Source organism: Cyanistes caeruleus, chromosome 2 (assembly GCF_971803275.1).
Source record: "Cyanistes caeruleus chromosome 2, bCyaCae1.hap1.1, whole genome shotgun sequence".
Taxonomy (NCBI): Eukaryota; Metazoa; Chordata; class Aves; order Passeriformes; family Paridae; genus Cyanistes; species Cyanistes caeruleus.
In genome coordinates, this window is record NC_141702.1 from 104984473 (window position 1) to 105000484 (window position 16012).

Here is a 16012-nt window from a genome sequence, read left to right on the forward strand (position 1 = left end):
ATTCCAGAATCCATGGAACTACCTTCCCATCATATTTGAGAGGCAGGGAAATAAGGAAGTATTACAGAGTAAACCTCAGGAAACATCCCCCATAAGTAGATCCCCATGTCAGTGTGTTACTTAGAGCAACATTGCCCTAGCCCATCTTCTGCCTCTTGGATGGGAAAATTAAGAACAGACTTTTCTCTGTTATCATGTTCTGTTTCCTCTGCCCCACAAGTCTTGCCATAACCCAAAAAGAATGTAGAAAATAGGGAGAGGAAAAGCAGCCAAAAGCCACTGATTCCTCACCTCTGTCTGTCTCTGCACTATCCAGACAGACACAGAGTACAAGGGTGCTTTAGTTTTATCCAGTTGCCTTACCTTTGAGATTTGTTATTTCCTGGGGAGGGAAAAACAACAACAACAACAACATATCCTGCAGCAAAAAGGTTTGAGTGTTTTCTGCTACTGTGCTTTTTGGGTCAAAGTTAAGTTACTTCACGACTGGGTGTCCCTGTCTCCACAGCAAGTTCAACCACCAGAACATCGTGCGCTGTATCGGGGTGAGCTTGCAAGCCCTGCCCCGCTTCATCCTGCTGGAGCTCATGGCTGGAGGAGACCTGAAATCCTTCCTGAGGGAGACACGGCCTAGACCAGTAAGGAAAGAGTAAATTCTGTTTTATTTAGAGGGCTGCTGCCACAAGGCAAACACTTAGCTACAAAAGAGCTGATCTATGTGGGTTCTATTTCCCAGTATTTTAGATTTTCACAACATTTCTCTTGCTGTAAGACCTCTGTTGAGGCAGGAGCCAGGAGGATAAGGAACACATGCTGCTGTGGTATCCCTTGACTTTGCTAGATAACATTGCAGATACTACCTAAAGAAAGAACAAGGTCTAAAAAAATGTTAAACTCAACTCTTACCTTCCTCTCACCAGCTGGGGGCAGGCTGGGGAAAAACACTGAGCTAGGAATATTAAAAAAAAAAAAAAATCCATTATTTAAACTGCTGATCAGATGCATTTCTGTGGATATCTGTCAGTTCAAATTTGGCACAGGCAGGGAGACAATCCGGCCTGGAGCTGTCGGCTTAATGGAAAATATCTTTAGTCCAGAGTTTTAAAGATTTTCCCCACTGAAATCAGCATCAATAGGAAGAGACAGTCAGCTAGAAGTGTGGAAGAAACAAATTATGGCTTCTAGAGAGAATTGAGTATTGTGGAAGAACAAAGTTTTCTCTGAGTCCCTGGGTCAGAAGTCACACAGATATTGCTGAAGTTTAAGACCAGGATCCAGTTTCATACTTTGTCTCTAAGTTCAGCAGAGGACAAAATGCTGCATTTCATCACTACAAGAGAGACACAAATTCGCTCTAACAGATATCAGTAAGATTATTCCAGACCTTGAGGGGTCTTGGAAACAGATCAACTTTTTTATTTTTCCATGCAGTGTGCTTTTCAGACATATAAAATGGTCTGTGAGACTCAGAAGCACTGCAGTCTTGAATAGGTTGCAATAAACTGGCTTCTTCCTGGATAAGGAGGCTAAACACCCAGAAAGGAAAGTCTGAAATCTGAGCAAGCAGACTTCATAAATACAGGTTGTTTTTCTGAAGCACCTAGAGATGCTCCTATAAATGGGCTGAACTTGGTGCATGGTTGGTGCATGGGGAAATTCATGTTCTGCAACGTGGTCTCTGCTCTCACCCAGGGCACGGACAAGATCTGCTGCCAGGTAAGTGCTTTGTTCAAAACTGCCAGTCCAGGCTGTGCAAGGTGTGTGAAGGGGCAGGTGAAGCACTATGGGGTTTGGCTGCTTAAATTAGAGAAGCCAGCTCAGTGATGGAACAGATCTTGTGAGGAACTACCAAGAACACTAGTCCTGCACAGCAGGAATTTTTTACCTGCTTGCAGTAAAATGAGCCAGCTGCTTTTGTAGAAGAAAGAGCCCTTAATCTTGACAGCATGAAGTCATAGGAGCCTTCTGATCTGAGGAGTTTTTATCTGTTTGGCCCTACCTCAGTCATGAGTTCTTCCTTACCATGCCTTCTGTTCCTGCCAGCAGTAGGTCTGTGCAACCCCTGTGAAAGCCCGTGTCAGAAGGGGCTGATGATTCACTCCATTGCTTCCTTAGTATTTCTCTTTCTGCCCTCACAGTTGCCCCTTCTAGTCCTCTACTTTCCTTGTCTTCCCTGAACTGTTTGAGGTTACCTGAGACTGACCATGACAATGGCCTGTTCCCGTCAGCTTGAATATTCTCCCTGGTTTCTGCATTTAACTTGTTCCCAGGAAAGAAACAGACCTCAGATTGATGCCTCTGTTTTCTGCTTTGTCCCATGTCTTCCACACTTGGGGAAGGCTGAGCTTCAAATGCAGATGGCTAGCTGCAAACTGGAACTGATTCAGAAAAGCAGTTTTCATTCCCTCTTTACCAGCTGGGTGAATGTGGACAGCCTGACTCTGTGCTCTGTGCAGACACAGATCCACACAATTTTGCTCCATTCTAATACCTTCTTTCCCCTTTACTTGCCCTCCTTCTGCAGCCATCCCATGTGGTGTCTGCCTGGCAAGAATGACAGGGTAATTCATTATCTGGCTGCTGGGGCAGCTTCTGAGGGGCCAATGGCACCTGTGAGTGCTGAGAAATCAGCCTCTGCTGGCTCACAAACTGCAAGGCAAGGAGACTGTGACTGATGGGAAGTGAGATGTGTGCAGGGCACTGTGCTCTGTGAAGTATGGGATCCCACCCTGGAAGTGGATTTACCTCTGCATACGCTCGAGGTGTGACAGAGCCTCTGTACATAAGGCTCAGTGCTAGTGGATGTATCTTTGCACTGCTCCTAATGAACCCTGAGCCGCTTTGTTCCTCCTATTGCTCATTCAGGGAAGACAGGCAGAAGGTAGGCATAGCAGGCTGGATGTTTGGCTTTTCAGGGCTGTTAAAGGAAGGAAAAGACAAGGGACACTGCAGAGTAAAGAGGCTTTGATGAGCTTTGCTTCCAAAAGGAATTAATTGAACACACAAGCCCTGTCTGACTGACTGGGTGGCAGAGGTGCACTTCTCACTCTGCAGTAAGCACCATATGAATTACTGCCTTTCCCCTTATTTTCTTTACACTTTTGTACTTCCCAGCTAATTTCTTTTACTACCTTGTCTTTCCCACCTACTTTTGCTTTCAGCCTAATCACAAAAAGGAGATTTACATATTCAGTCTCTACCTTCATGCCCCAGTTGCTCTTTGCACTGCCTTGCCCGTAACAAACATCAAATTCATTTGCTAGTTTTGGATAGACTTAACAGAGGTGTGAAAGGCATTAACTTGGCACTGATTCCAGGGCTTATGGAAAAAGAAAGCACCATGCTGGAGAGATCACCAGTTGCCACTGGCCAGCTGTGACCTGTGTGGCTTGGAACAAAACACATGCAGCATGCTGCTGTGCACTTGGACATTGGAAAGCAGGAAAGGCAGCAGAGGGAATGGTGAAGGAGAAAGTGAAGGGGGGGACCTAAGGCATTGCAAGGGACATGAAATGGAAAGCTGAAGCAACTGCAGGAGGTATCAGAACACGGGATCCAACTTAATGAGAGATGGAGATGCTGTCAGCACCGTTGTTCATCTGTGTTCTTCATGTAAAAAACGAAGTTTCAGTTCAGCCAACACGTAATGATTTTTCTGGGCTCTAAGCAAGAATGATCATATATCCATCCATCCAACATCACTGATACAATACCAGTGATTCTAGTGGAATATGTCGATTTATGCCAGCTAGGTCGACTCCATAAGGTTCAGACTCATAATTCCCCATGAGTCCATGGCTGACAGCCCTGAAGGCTTTCTCTGTTCCATTTCTAATAGAGTTTCACATCTATTACAGGATTACCTCTTCCCCCTCATCTGCAGAGAGACAACCTGGTACATTCAGAGACACCTGAAATCGGAGCCTTAGCTCAGAGTGAACATTGCAGAATTGTCCATTTTGGGAGGTTCAGTGCTGATCTTTCTCACACACAGCACAGCAATCAAAGCCCAGCTCTGGGAGAGAAATCGTATACGGATAAATGATTCCCCTCCTTTGTGCTGTGCAGCCTGTTGCACAGAGCAGTGATTACACTGAACAATACACAGAATTTCATTCACCTTTAGCAAGATTCAGCCTCACCTGGGAGGTGTCACACCAGTGCTTCCAGCATGCCCACTGCCCCGAGCAGCAGAGCATTGCAGCTGGCATCATCCATTCATCTGGGGAGCAAAAGCTGTAAAGCGAATCCTTTGGTGTGTCTCAAGGCTGCCCCCTTGCAAAATGAATCCCAAACCTCCATTTTTCAAACAAATTACATGGCTAAATTGTCCTTGGCTGGGCAGTCACATCTGTTTTAGGATTGTATTTAGCCAAATAAAAGGTGGAAGGAATTCATCCAAGGAGAGAAAGGAAAGAAAAAAAAAAAAAGAAAAGGCAAAAGAGAAAAAAGCTATACAGTTCAAATCAGCTTGTGGCTTCAACCTACTGACTGTTTTGCAGTATAGCTTGAGTCTGAAATCGATTGTAGAGTAAAGAATTGGGCTTTTTACTCAGTTTTCTTTCACTTCAGGTTTCTGACCCTGGCTTGAAAGAGCAGGGAATGGGTAGATTGAGATATTAATTTCTCCTTGGTTATGCCCTGCAAGGGAAAAAGAAGACATGCATTCTTTCTTACTGTAGCCATCTTGTTTAGCTGGTGAGTCACTAACTCACAGAGGTAGAAGAGATTATTCCCCCTTCCCCACAAAATGGCAAGGAAAGAGCTGCTTTATGTTTGCAGAAAATAGTTATTCTGTAAAGAGGAAAGTATATAAGGGGTGATGGAGTCCAGTGTTTTAAAAAATTGGTGAAGTATATATATGCAATAAACTATATTGTGTAACTAATAAAATATGGGCAGGTGGAACAAGATCACATTTTGGTTTATGGCCCTGCATTGAACAAAACAGGCTTTGTTCACACAGAGATGCACCATTTTTCAATTATTTCATTAGTCAATTATTGAGGCCAGATTTTTTTTTTCCTAATATCTTCAGAGGACATTAAATTGTTTTTTGTGGGTTTTTTATGTTTGGGTTTGGAGGTTTGTTGTTGTTGTTTGTTTGTTTATTGTATTTTAGTTTTATCAGCCTATGACCACTGTTTAGCTACTGTCTGCTGCATAGCCTGGACTTGTTTCCAGTCCCAGTTTGCAGTGGTTTAGATCAGGGATGGCCAGCACAGCATTGCATCCATCTGGAGACACGTTTCATTACAACAGATGGGTTGGAGAGCCAGCAGTCCCTGTCACTGGAGAAGCTATGCTGATTTGTGCACCAGTGTGAGAGCCCCAAGGGCAGCTGTGCCCTTTGGGGACTTTGGCTGATTGGTTGGTGTCCTTAGAGAGCACAAAGGAGTGTGATGAGCTTGTGTGATCCAGTAACTCACGCTGATAAACATTTAGCTATGAAATGGTTGTCATGGCATGAGCAGTCACTGCCACCCAGTTGTTTCTCATGACTCTGCTGGCAGCAGCACTTTCCTGCTCTCCCATAGGACTGGCCACAGGGATCACTGAATCTCACCACAGGAATCACTGATTCACACCTCAGGCATCACTGATTCACACCTCGGGGCAGCAGCTGATGGTTTGGCTTCAGGGGCTGAGAAGTGCCAGTGCAAATCCTGTCCTTTCCACTAAAGCATCTGGCTCCTCCTGGCAAGGGCTGTGGACTCCATCAGAGGGACAGGAACAAGGAGTTGGCAGCCTTAGTCTTCCACAGCCATTGGCTACACAAAACTGTGCCAGTGCTCTAAGGGGCAAGATAAAACCTACACAGATGTGGAGGAGGGAAAGAGCAAATGTGACTCATGCCATTATACAAAATGTCATTCCCGTGGTTCAAGGTGACTTTAGAGAGGAGCTGGCAATAATACAAAGAAACTCAGTGAAGAACAGTTCAGGCTACAGAGTTCAAAAACCATGCTGAAAATTCAGAAGAATCTGCCATGAGAACTGGGGGAAATTCTTACAGGGACATCCCAATGGAGCTGGAAAGTCAGATCCAGCTGATTCTGTGTGTTCTGATTCTGTCTCTGGGATCTGTATAACGTTGTGTCTGCACATCCTTTCACAGCTCATGGGAATGAACTCTCTCTTGTGCATTTCCCTAATCCCTTTGTGTGGTAACATCAGAGGTACATCACTTGCTGGAGAGCTCCCAGCGCTGTATCAGCAATGACTCGCACCGTGTTTCTGCTTTTAACCCATGTGTGTCCCTTGTCTTTTGGCAGAATCAGCCCTCCTCCCTTTCCATGCTGGACTTGCTGCACGTGGCCCGTGACATTGCCTGTGGGTGTCAGTACCTGGAGGAGAACCACTTCATCCACAGGTGGGTGAGCACAGCCCGGGCAGGGCTTGCAGACAGACCAGCAGGGGCTCGTAATGCCCTGCGCTGTACGTTTATGTCCTGCTGCACTCTAGTGGCTGGATACCTTTCAACAAGGTAGACAAAATCAGGGTCATAGAAACAATAGAAGAGCTGCTATAAATCAGGCTGACAAAGTTCTGTAGTTTTGCCAGAGATCCTGAGCCCTGTCTCAGTAGCCTATTTGGCTACTCTGCAAATGGACAACATCTTGTGACAGAAGACTTTAAAGCTCTCCCTGTCATGAATTTTATTTAGTGCCTGTCTGCTCATTTTGGAAGCCTTTTCTTCTTCCTCTCAAAGAACACCTGTACAAGCACAGCCACAAGGGCAACATCAGGTGATCGTTGCTCCTGCAAAACAGGATATTTGGCAAGCATCTAAAATCTGCCTGCTGAGTAGAGATGGGTAGAGGGGTGGCAGATGGCAGTTCTAAGAGTCACCCACAAGTTGTGCCATTGTGTTACTCAGACCTCAAGGTTTACTCCAGCCCAGCAGAAGTGGAGCTTGTAGTTTTACCTGCATACACAGATTCAAGCCCACAGCTTCAGAATATTCAGAGCAACACCTGCACGTTGTTGTTCTACCTGTCTCTGGCAGTACAAGAGCCTTCTGACAACAAGCACAGTAGGAACAGATCAGTGGATCATTCCCCAGACACCTTGATGTTGGGACTAACTGAAATCAGCTCCTCTTCTTGCACTCCTTAGAGATGTAAAAATAGCTCCTGGAGTGAAGGGAGGATTACGGGAGGCCTACTCTTTCAACTAGAAATGTTATGTGAAGTTTAAAGAGAAAATGTTAAACAACGAAACTGTTCCTGCTGTGGGGATAGATTGGAATTGGGGACATTGCAGTTATCCATAAACACTGACTTTTCTGGCGGTTCTAGGTTCTCTGCAGCTCAGGAAAGTAGGTACTACTTTTTGTTTTCTTCCTGACTCGGAAAACTGTCAAATGATTAAGTGATTCTTCTCTTTCTGTTTCTTTTCTTCCCTTTCCCTTTAGGGATATTGCTGCCAGAAACTGCCTCCTTACCTGTCGAGGGCCTGGGAGAGTGGCTAAGATTGGAGACTTTGGAATGGCCCGGGATATATACAGGTAGCAGAGCCAAGTCCCGGGTACCTGCAAGTGGGAGGTCACTGAAATGAGGGAGGAGCAGTGTTTGTGCAGGCTCTTGTGCTGTTCTGTGTAAGCTTGGTGAGGTGAGAGTGGAGAGGTCCCATCCTGCTGAATCCCAGCTGATGCCTTCCTCGTGTTCGCCTTAAACTGTCCTGGAGACTTTTCCCACTCCTGACAGTTTTCTCCTGGCATCAGTCTAATGGTCATGGAAGGTGTTTTTCCTCCCTCTTAGACCCTGTCCTCAGTTTCTATTCCCTACCTTCTCCACACTGAATGGCATTGATGTGCCCTTTTGTTTTGTGATCCCAAATCATTCTGTTTAATCTCTCTCCTTGACGCTACCCCTGCACCTTTGGTTCGGTGGCATCAGTAAATCTCCTCAATTTACCGCAGCTAAAGGAGGAAGGTGCAGAAGGAAGTCAGGAAAATGTAATCACCCAAACTGGAATTCAGCCAGGACATGGGGTTGAATACCTCTGCTCTTTTCAAGAAGTGCCAAAAAATCTTTAATGACCATAAGCAGTCAGGGCTGCAGTTTGATGTCTCATCTTCCATAGAGCACCTCTAGAAGTGCAGCTCCATACCCTGCTGTGCTGAGGAATTGATCTGCCCTGATTTGGAAGAAGGAATGCCTTGTGCTCAGTCACCCACACAGTTTATTCCAGTGCCTTGCCTTCTTTTTTTCTTGCTTGGGGATTCTCCTGTGCAATTACTAAGCCAGGCTTGGCTCTGCTTAGCTTGAGTTCTGACAGTATCACAGCCGGAGGTGATGCAAACAGAGTGCTACCTTCAAAAACCCAAGTGTATCAGAGCTTCTTGGGCTTTTTTCCTCCACAAAGAGCCCCCATGCTGCCCCACTGTCAGATGGGGCTCTGCTGGGACAAAGTAGCATCTGTCACCCTCACACAATCAGCAGAACCGACTGCCAAGATGAACACTTTGGTGCTGAGCTTTCAAAGGGGCCTTTGAAGCCTGCATGCATTTGTTGGTCCAGGAACATCCTTTGGATGCTCAGGCTGTGCAGTTATGATCAGTGATACCAGCTTGCATGAACAGCCCCCTGCAACTGCCAGGATGGGATTTGGGGCTTTCAGGTTTTATTTTAAAAGACAATGACTTTAAAGGACTCTTGTAACTCCTGTCTCAGGAACATTTTTGTGCTACTGTCCCACCTGTAATAACCTGGCATCCTCCTCAACAAGCTCCTACAAAGAGGTTTGGATTTTACTTCAGTGCTTTAGACTGGGTATGTATAGCATAGGTTTAGTTTATTCTTGCTGGGTATGCCCAAGATGACCAACCATGTGTGAGATGAGGAGATCTTGCTGTGGTTGAAAAGGGCAGGAGGAGGCTCTGCCAGCAGCAGTTACTCTGTTTGTAATTCCCTAGGAGGATGAGGATAACTGGTTTACCAGATCAGGCCTGAAGTGATGTAGATTAAACTGCACTTCCATGGTTTGCTCTTTTCCACTACTTTTATGAGAAGAAACAGGTCATTTCAGCACTTAGATTGTTCCACCTAAATTAGTCTCTCCTCTGGCTCATAATTTTAATATTTGTAATTACAAGAATCCCATATTAATGGAATTTTCTGAATTCTTGGCTGACTCTTTTGTTTTGTTTATTCTTTGCAGAGCCAGCTACTATCGTAAGGGTGGGTGTGCAATGTTGCCTGTCAAATGGATGCCTCCTGAGGCTTTCATGGAAGGGATTTTTACATCAAAAACAGACACATGGTGCGCTTCCTTTCCTCCGCTGTCCAGTCTGTCTGTGTTGTAACCTCTTTTGTAAACTGTCAATGCTTTGTAAAAATCACACGTTCTTGTTCACTACTGCCATACTAAAAAGATAAGCTGGGTCTTTCAGAGCCAGCAGTGTTTGAGACAAGGGAGCAGAAAGGTCAGACCTGTGCAGAGGTGGGTGCTGCAGGGCAGGTGAGCAGGCAGGGAAGGGAGATCAAAGCAGATGCAGGTGCTGCTCCAGGGAGGAAAGCATTAGTCCCACACTGAGGAAAGCAGCATGGGAGGCTACAGGCACAATCCATCCTATCAGTCAGGGAGAAGGGTGTCATCTGTAGTGGGGTTTGCCTTTCTCCTGGCCTACAGCAGCACTTGGAGCTCCAGAGTGGCCAGAGGTGGGGAGGAAAATCAGGTGAGCAGGAGGCAAGAGCTCAGGGAGTGTGTGGAGGGGGAAGGGGCTGGTGGCCAGGATACAGCTCCTGAACAAGCCCTGGCAGAGGGACCAGGTCCACACTCTTGTACAGCTGAGCTCTGCCTGTCTCAGCACCAGGCAGAGAAGTTTCCCATCGCTGCACATCTCTTCTATGGTTTTAACCAATGAGCTCGTGGTTTCCACTGACCTGGTGAATGCTTTGGAGGGACAGTGCCAGCAAGTCCTGTCCCAGCCACTGTCCCTAGGGCTTTGTAGGCCACAGCACCCAGGCCCAGGGCTGTGTTTGCTAGGGAGTGTTTTTATTGTACTCTGATTCACAGGTGGGGCCTGTGGGCCTCAGAGCACCGGTGGGGATTCACCAGCGTGATATTTCATGCAGGGTAGCTATTCCAGAGGAAAAGTTCGTCATAACTCCTGGCTCCAGCAGTGGTCAGTCTCAGAAAAGGAAACTTTTGTTACCTCCAGCTTAGCAGTGCTGAGTACAAGGGCAAAGCAGCCATATTTACCTGCCTACATCACAGGCTTCACTCACCTAACAGTCAGCTACTGGTATTTGTTAAAAGTTTTAAAGTTCACTGTTACAACTGTGCAGCTTATTTATGTCTGAATCCTACATCAGGATTTCCACCAGCTGCCTGATCAAAGGTTGCAAAGAGCAATGCTGATGGTATTGAACCTAAGGGCATTGCCCACTGCTAATGGTCATTCCAGTATCCCTCACTTCATTTTCCTTTGCTTCTGTACTCAGGTCCTTCGGTGTATTACTGTGGGAGATATTCTCTTTGGGATATATGCCCTACCCCAGCAAAAGCAACCAGGAGGTTCTGGAGTTTGTCACCAACGGAGGAAGGATGGATCCACCTAAAAACTGCCCTGGCCCTGTGTATGAGATTTATAATTTTCATATATTCATGCAACTAAGTTTCTGCTTCGAATGCTTTTTCTCTACTCAAAAGTCAATGACTTTTAAGATTGACCTAATCATGGCTAATTTGCTTTATTAAACTTTAGTGCCAGTGATTTCTCTAATATTTAAATTTTCTGTTGTTTCAGAGAGTAATTCAGGGCCCATTTGAGAAGTCCTGGCCACTGCTTTTTTGGTAAAAGTGACACAATATTTCTCTATCTTAGGTTAGCTGTGAAACTTCAATGCAGCAGACTGTTCACAGGCAGGGAAAACTGGGCTCCTTTATCTTGTAGGCCTGCCTACCTTTAATATATTGTCCAAGGGACATCAGGTGGATGAGTAATTTCTCAGAAAGACTGTGGATTTCACCCCACTGGTGGTCACATTCCAGTGGCTACCAGTGCATCAGTTGCCTAACTCCAGGGAAGGCAGAGAACTCTTATTTGTTAGAAGAAAGAATGGTGATGAATGTCTGTCTGTGATTCCTAAGCTGCCATGAGTAGCTGTCACATCCCATGGGATCTGCCGTTCATGAATGCCTCCTGTTCTGCCCTTCCAGCTACCGCATTATGACCCAGTGTTGGCAGCACCAGCCTGAAGACCGGCCAAACTTTGCCATAATCCTGGAGAGGATTGAGTACTGCACTCAGGTATCGGTGTTCATTCACCTCGAATGCGGGGGGTGGAGAGGGTTCTTCTTGAGGAGCTGTCCAGACAAGCCAGGACAAGAGATGAGGAGGCAGCACTGCAATACTGCACTCAGCAATCCAGGGAGACTGGTGTCAGCCTGGGACACTGGCTGGAATATTGACCTCATCAGGTGCTTGACCCTTCTTGTCTTTTGCTGCTGAAAGGCACAGGCTGACAAAGGCTTACACAGCTTTACAAAGAGCACACCTGTAGCACTGCTTCTGCTTATAGAGGCATAGATTCCAACAAGCAAAAGAGCAAAGACAGGCCAGCACCGGCACTGCTTTCACATTCCTCATCCCAGCCACTCCAGCCCTTAAAGCATAGTCAGCACTGAACAGAAATGGCCCCAGCTCAGAGCACCCTTTGCAGGGGGTTTCAGCAGCTGTTGGCATTTCTTTTAAATCTGACAGTGCTGGAGAAGGCAGGTAGAGATGGCTAGACTAAAGGAGTGGGGATTCTTAGGCTGGGCAACAAGGAAAAGATGTGGCTGGATTTCCAGGCCAAAATCTGATTTACTGATTTTTTTACCACCACTTTATCTTGTGAGGAATAGAGCAGTTTGGAAAATGTTCTCCTACCTGCATCAGCACAGGCTCCTTGTATGATGTCGCTGTTGTTCTCTTCAGTCAGTTTGCTTCCCCTTGCTATTTGGGAAGCTTGATCTGGTTTTTGTGTGTGATTGGATCCTGGGATTGGGAGGCATTTTTTTCTGCTATCTGTAGCTTGCCATGCCATATAGCAATAAGTAAAGGTTGCCAGGATCACCACATTTTCTCTCAGTTTAATTTTCAAAACTGCTTAACTAGCTCAGAGCTGCAGTCCCTATGGATTTGGGCTTCAAGGGTCTGACAGTATTGTCTTCACTTTGCATTCCCATTCCTCCCTTGTTGTGTGGAGGCAATAGCAATACTTACATGGCTCCAACTTTCTCAATATTATCTGAGAGTGTTATGAACTCTGAGAGGATATAGATTCCAAAAAACATTCCCACAGGAAATTTTACTGGACATAAAAAATGCTTTTCATTGGTTTCATGCCTCCGCTGTTCTATGGTGAGTTTAAGGGTTACTTTCTTTCAAAGAGTCAGATTTTAAGGATATCCTGTTGCTTCTCGCACCTAACTCTACTTTGTCTGCATTCCCTCCTCATTGAATGTGAGCTCTGGGTGGTGAGATGTGTTGAGATCACAGCATGACAGCTGCTAGATGTGTCATTCAGTGTCTGGTGGCTGCAGACTTTGAGCAATTCCCATTGCTCCCTTTGATATTTGATTGTTTTCCTTTGATCCCAGGATCCCGATGTCATCAACACGGCCTTGCCGGTAGAATACGGCCCATCGGCTGAGGAGGAGGAGAAGGTGGCGATGCGCCCTGACGATCCAGAAGGAATTCCTCCTCTCTTGGTCTCAACCCACCAAGACAGAAAGGATGATAAGCAAACCCTGCCATCTCCACCACCCCTGCCGTCAGCCATCACAGCTGGAAAATCTCTAGGGAAAGTGGGAGCCTTGGAACAGCCAGTGCCGGGGAAGGTGCAGTCAGCCACAGGGGGAGGACACATCAACATGGCCTATGCCCAGTCCAATCCCCCTTCCGAGCTTCACAAAAGCCGGGGCTCCAGAAACAAGCCCACCAACCTCTGGAATCCAACCTACGGTTCCTGGTTTGCAGAGAAGCAGGCCAGCAAAAACAGTTCTCTGCTGGAGAAGGAGAGGCCCGAGAGGGAGAATTTGGGACAGGAAGGAAACTGTACTGTGGGGCCCAACATTGTGACTGGCAGGCTGCCAGGCTCCTCCCTGCTCTTAGAGCCATCTTCCCTAACTGCAAGTGTTAAAGAAGTGCCTCTCTTTAGGCTCCGCCACTTCCCCTGTGGGAATGTCAACTATGGATACCAACAGCAGGGCTTACCCTTGGAAAACTCCACACCACCTTGCGCTAGCAGTTACGAGGACCCTGTCCTTAGAAACAAGAGCCACATAACCCAGCAGGGGCCCTGAGAGCCCTCCACCCTCTCTTGACTTTTCCCCCCCGGTGGCCCCTGAGCCTTGAAGAGATGTCCTGTTACCCAACACACCACGAGCAAGGCATCTGACAGCATCACCTCCTATTTTGTGTAAACTTGCTCCAAAAGTGCCACCCTTGACGCTGTAATTTCTACTAACCCAAGAGGCTTCAAACCACCGGAGCCCCAGTAGAGTCAAAGGAACAAGGGGGAGGGAGGATGCAGGGAACTGTTGTTAACTGCAAGGCCCAGCTGCTGTTGCATCAACTCATCCGCATGGTTGTCGTCATGCCCTTCCTGTGAGCTTTTCCCAGTTGTGCGTCCTCTGCTTCCGTGTCAAGCCGCGCCTCACTGCCATGAGTGTTTTTCATGTCTGGGCTTTTCCGTGCCAAACTTGTCGTTGCTGTGGAAGACTTGGAGGTCTCCTGCTGCTGGCAGAGCTTGTAGTGGGTTTGGGAAGAGCGTCCTCTATCCAAACCATAAAATAAAAATACGACAGCACTGAATGGTGACGCGATGGCACGTTCTCAAGTCTTGTTCCAGCTACAGTCCAGTCTTCGAAAGTCCTTGAATGTACAGTGTTGTGGGGGTGCTGGCAGGGCAATGGAAAAACCCTGGTCACACTGCATCACTTGAAGGGGAGAGGAGAGGAGGCAGAGGATGGGGTGTAGATGCTGTGAGGCATTCAGGGGGCGGGCATTGTTTGGCTGGGGTTTTCTTTGGTTTGTTTTTGTTTACCTATGCTTAAGCACCAGAACCGAGTAAAACCCTTTAAAATTCCTTCTGTCCTACAAAAGTAGGAATGCCCTTCATCAGGAACATGTGAGTGTCAAGTGGAATCAAGGTGAAGCTTTAAAGGACCATGATCATGAGAGAGACTTTGACCATGCCCTGAAAATGGACAGCCACCTGCATACACTGAAGGTTTGAAATAGCCTTTGACATACCCTGTACGAACAACACCATAAAGGCAGAAGACTACATCGTGCCACTGTCTGGAAGCCAGATACTGTCTGTATTGAAGGGATTAGAGCCCCTTTTCCTTCGACAAAATACATGTATGATAGTGGTTTAAGGACAAAAACTCCATTGACTCACTTTGTCCACCCCGTGCATGAAAAATATTCCAGTTAAGTGTATTGTCAAAACATAGATGTAGGAAATAATTCATGTGTAAAGATGTGCATTAGTAACTTCAGCTTAGGGTTGGGAGGAGCTGTTTTAGCATGAACACTGTCCAAAAAAGGGGTGCTTATTTCCATAGAAATGGGAGTACTGGAGCATCAGCAAAGGAGTGGGAAGGTGTTCCTCAGTCTGAGACTCTTCGTTTCACTGATGTGACCCAGAGTCTGGCCCTGGATCCAAACATTGAGGTAAGCTTCCTGTCTTCATAAGGGAACAAACCAGAGTCCCTGTATATCCTAAACTTCGGGATGGGCAGACTGAAATTGGAGGATTTGGCTTGGGCCACCCCCTTTGTAAAAAACACACTGCAGGGTGTGCACTAGTGTGCTCTCTTAATCTGCCTTTCTGATGTCTCTGATACACAGAATTAAATCCTTTTTTTAGACCAAAGCCAAAAGCAGATGTGGTGACTGGTTAATGGGCTGTGCTCGTGGCTTGGGAATCTTGGTTCCGGGGCTGCTCTGAATTTCATGTTCATCTGCTAGAGATCCATCCCACTGCTGCTGCATGGGTTAGGGGAGATAACAAGGGTTATACTTACAGGCTTCTTTAGGCTCTGCTAAGAGGGTATTTGTCATCTCCAAGGTTATTAGGCTCACATCTCTTGCTGTGAAATAGCCACTGGGGAGGGATTCTCTCTAGCTTAGGACTGTGTTAGTGTCACACCAGTCTCTCTCTCTCTCTAGCTCAGTAAACTCAGTGGGGTTGTTTCTCGAGTCTCAAGAAAGCTGATTAATTCAGGAGGCAAGCACTATCTGAACAATTTATGACACTAGTACATTATTCACATAGAATGTATGTGAATAATGTACTAGTAGCATTTTCATTTAAGTATTCCAGCTTTCTCATTTTCAGAAGAGCTGAACCTCCTCATTCTTTTCTTTGGCTTTTCTCTGCAAGCCAACAAAAAACACTGAGTTTTTGCTGCCTTACAAAGTTACTAAGGGCAGAAGCTGACCTGTTTACTGATGAGTGTTTTCAAAAGAATGCACAAGAACAAAAAGTTGCTAAGTTAATGATCTTTGACTAGTTGAAAGTTTTAATTCTTGGATCTGGGACAGCAGCTTCAATGCTGCACAAATGCAGATAAGCTGCCGGGTTATGATGTTAAAGGTGGCATTTCTAAAGAAACTTAAAAAGCACAAGCAAGAGAGGATTTCAAGTCTGTAGGTGTGAAAGGCAGGCTCTCCCAGCCATGGTGAGAGTGTGGCTGCTGCTCTGGGCTTGTGCTGTGCAGTTATTTGATCATAGAATTTCCACTGAAATACTCTTACAGAATGGGAGTTGTAAAAATTGAAGGAGCTAAACACTTTCCTTCTTCTTACCTTAGGAATATGTCAAGAGAGAATTCTGATTGGGGAAATAGTGAATTACTACCAAAATTCTCCAGTCTGCTGTGCACTGAGACAACAGTATTCTCCAGTACAGTGCACTGAGATAAATACTGTTCAGCACTGGCAGCTGCTTTTAAGTGAGCTTCCCTCCAGTGTCTCCAGTGCAAAATGCTTTGTTGTGGGTTCTTT

At 46.1% G+C, this 16012-nt stretch overlaps 1 protein-coding gene across 6 annotated transcripts in view; it reads left to right on the plus strand.

Moving 5' to 3' along the window:
- ALK (ALK receptor tyrosine kinase) overlaps positions 1-16012 on the plus strand; it is a 306665-nt gene that overhangs the window by 289061 nt on the left and 1592 nt on the right. For 4 of the 6 annotated variants that reach the window (XM_086871346.1, XM_086871366.1, XM_086871381.1 and 1 more), the window contains 7 exons: positions 509-638; positions 6276-6373; positions 7418-7510; positions 9166-9267; positions 10452-10586; positions 11170-11260; positions 12595-14677. In XM_086871346.1, coding sequence (XP_086727472.1) covers positions 509-638; positions 6276-6373; positions 7418-7510; positions 9166-9267; positions 10452-10586; positions 11170-11260; positions 12595-13299 — 1354 coding nt within the window. In that variant the 3' untranslated portion in view covers positions 13300-14677. The remainder of the gene's footprint in view (positions 1-508; positions 639-6275; positions 6374-7417; positions 7511-9165; positions 9268-10451; positions 10587-11169; positions 11261-12594; positions 14678-16012) is intronic. The other 2 variants (XM_086871357.1, XM_086871373.1) reach the window with 1 other exon arrangement.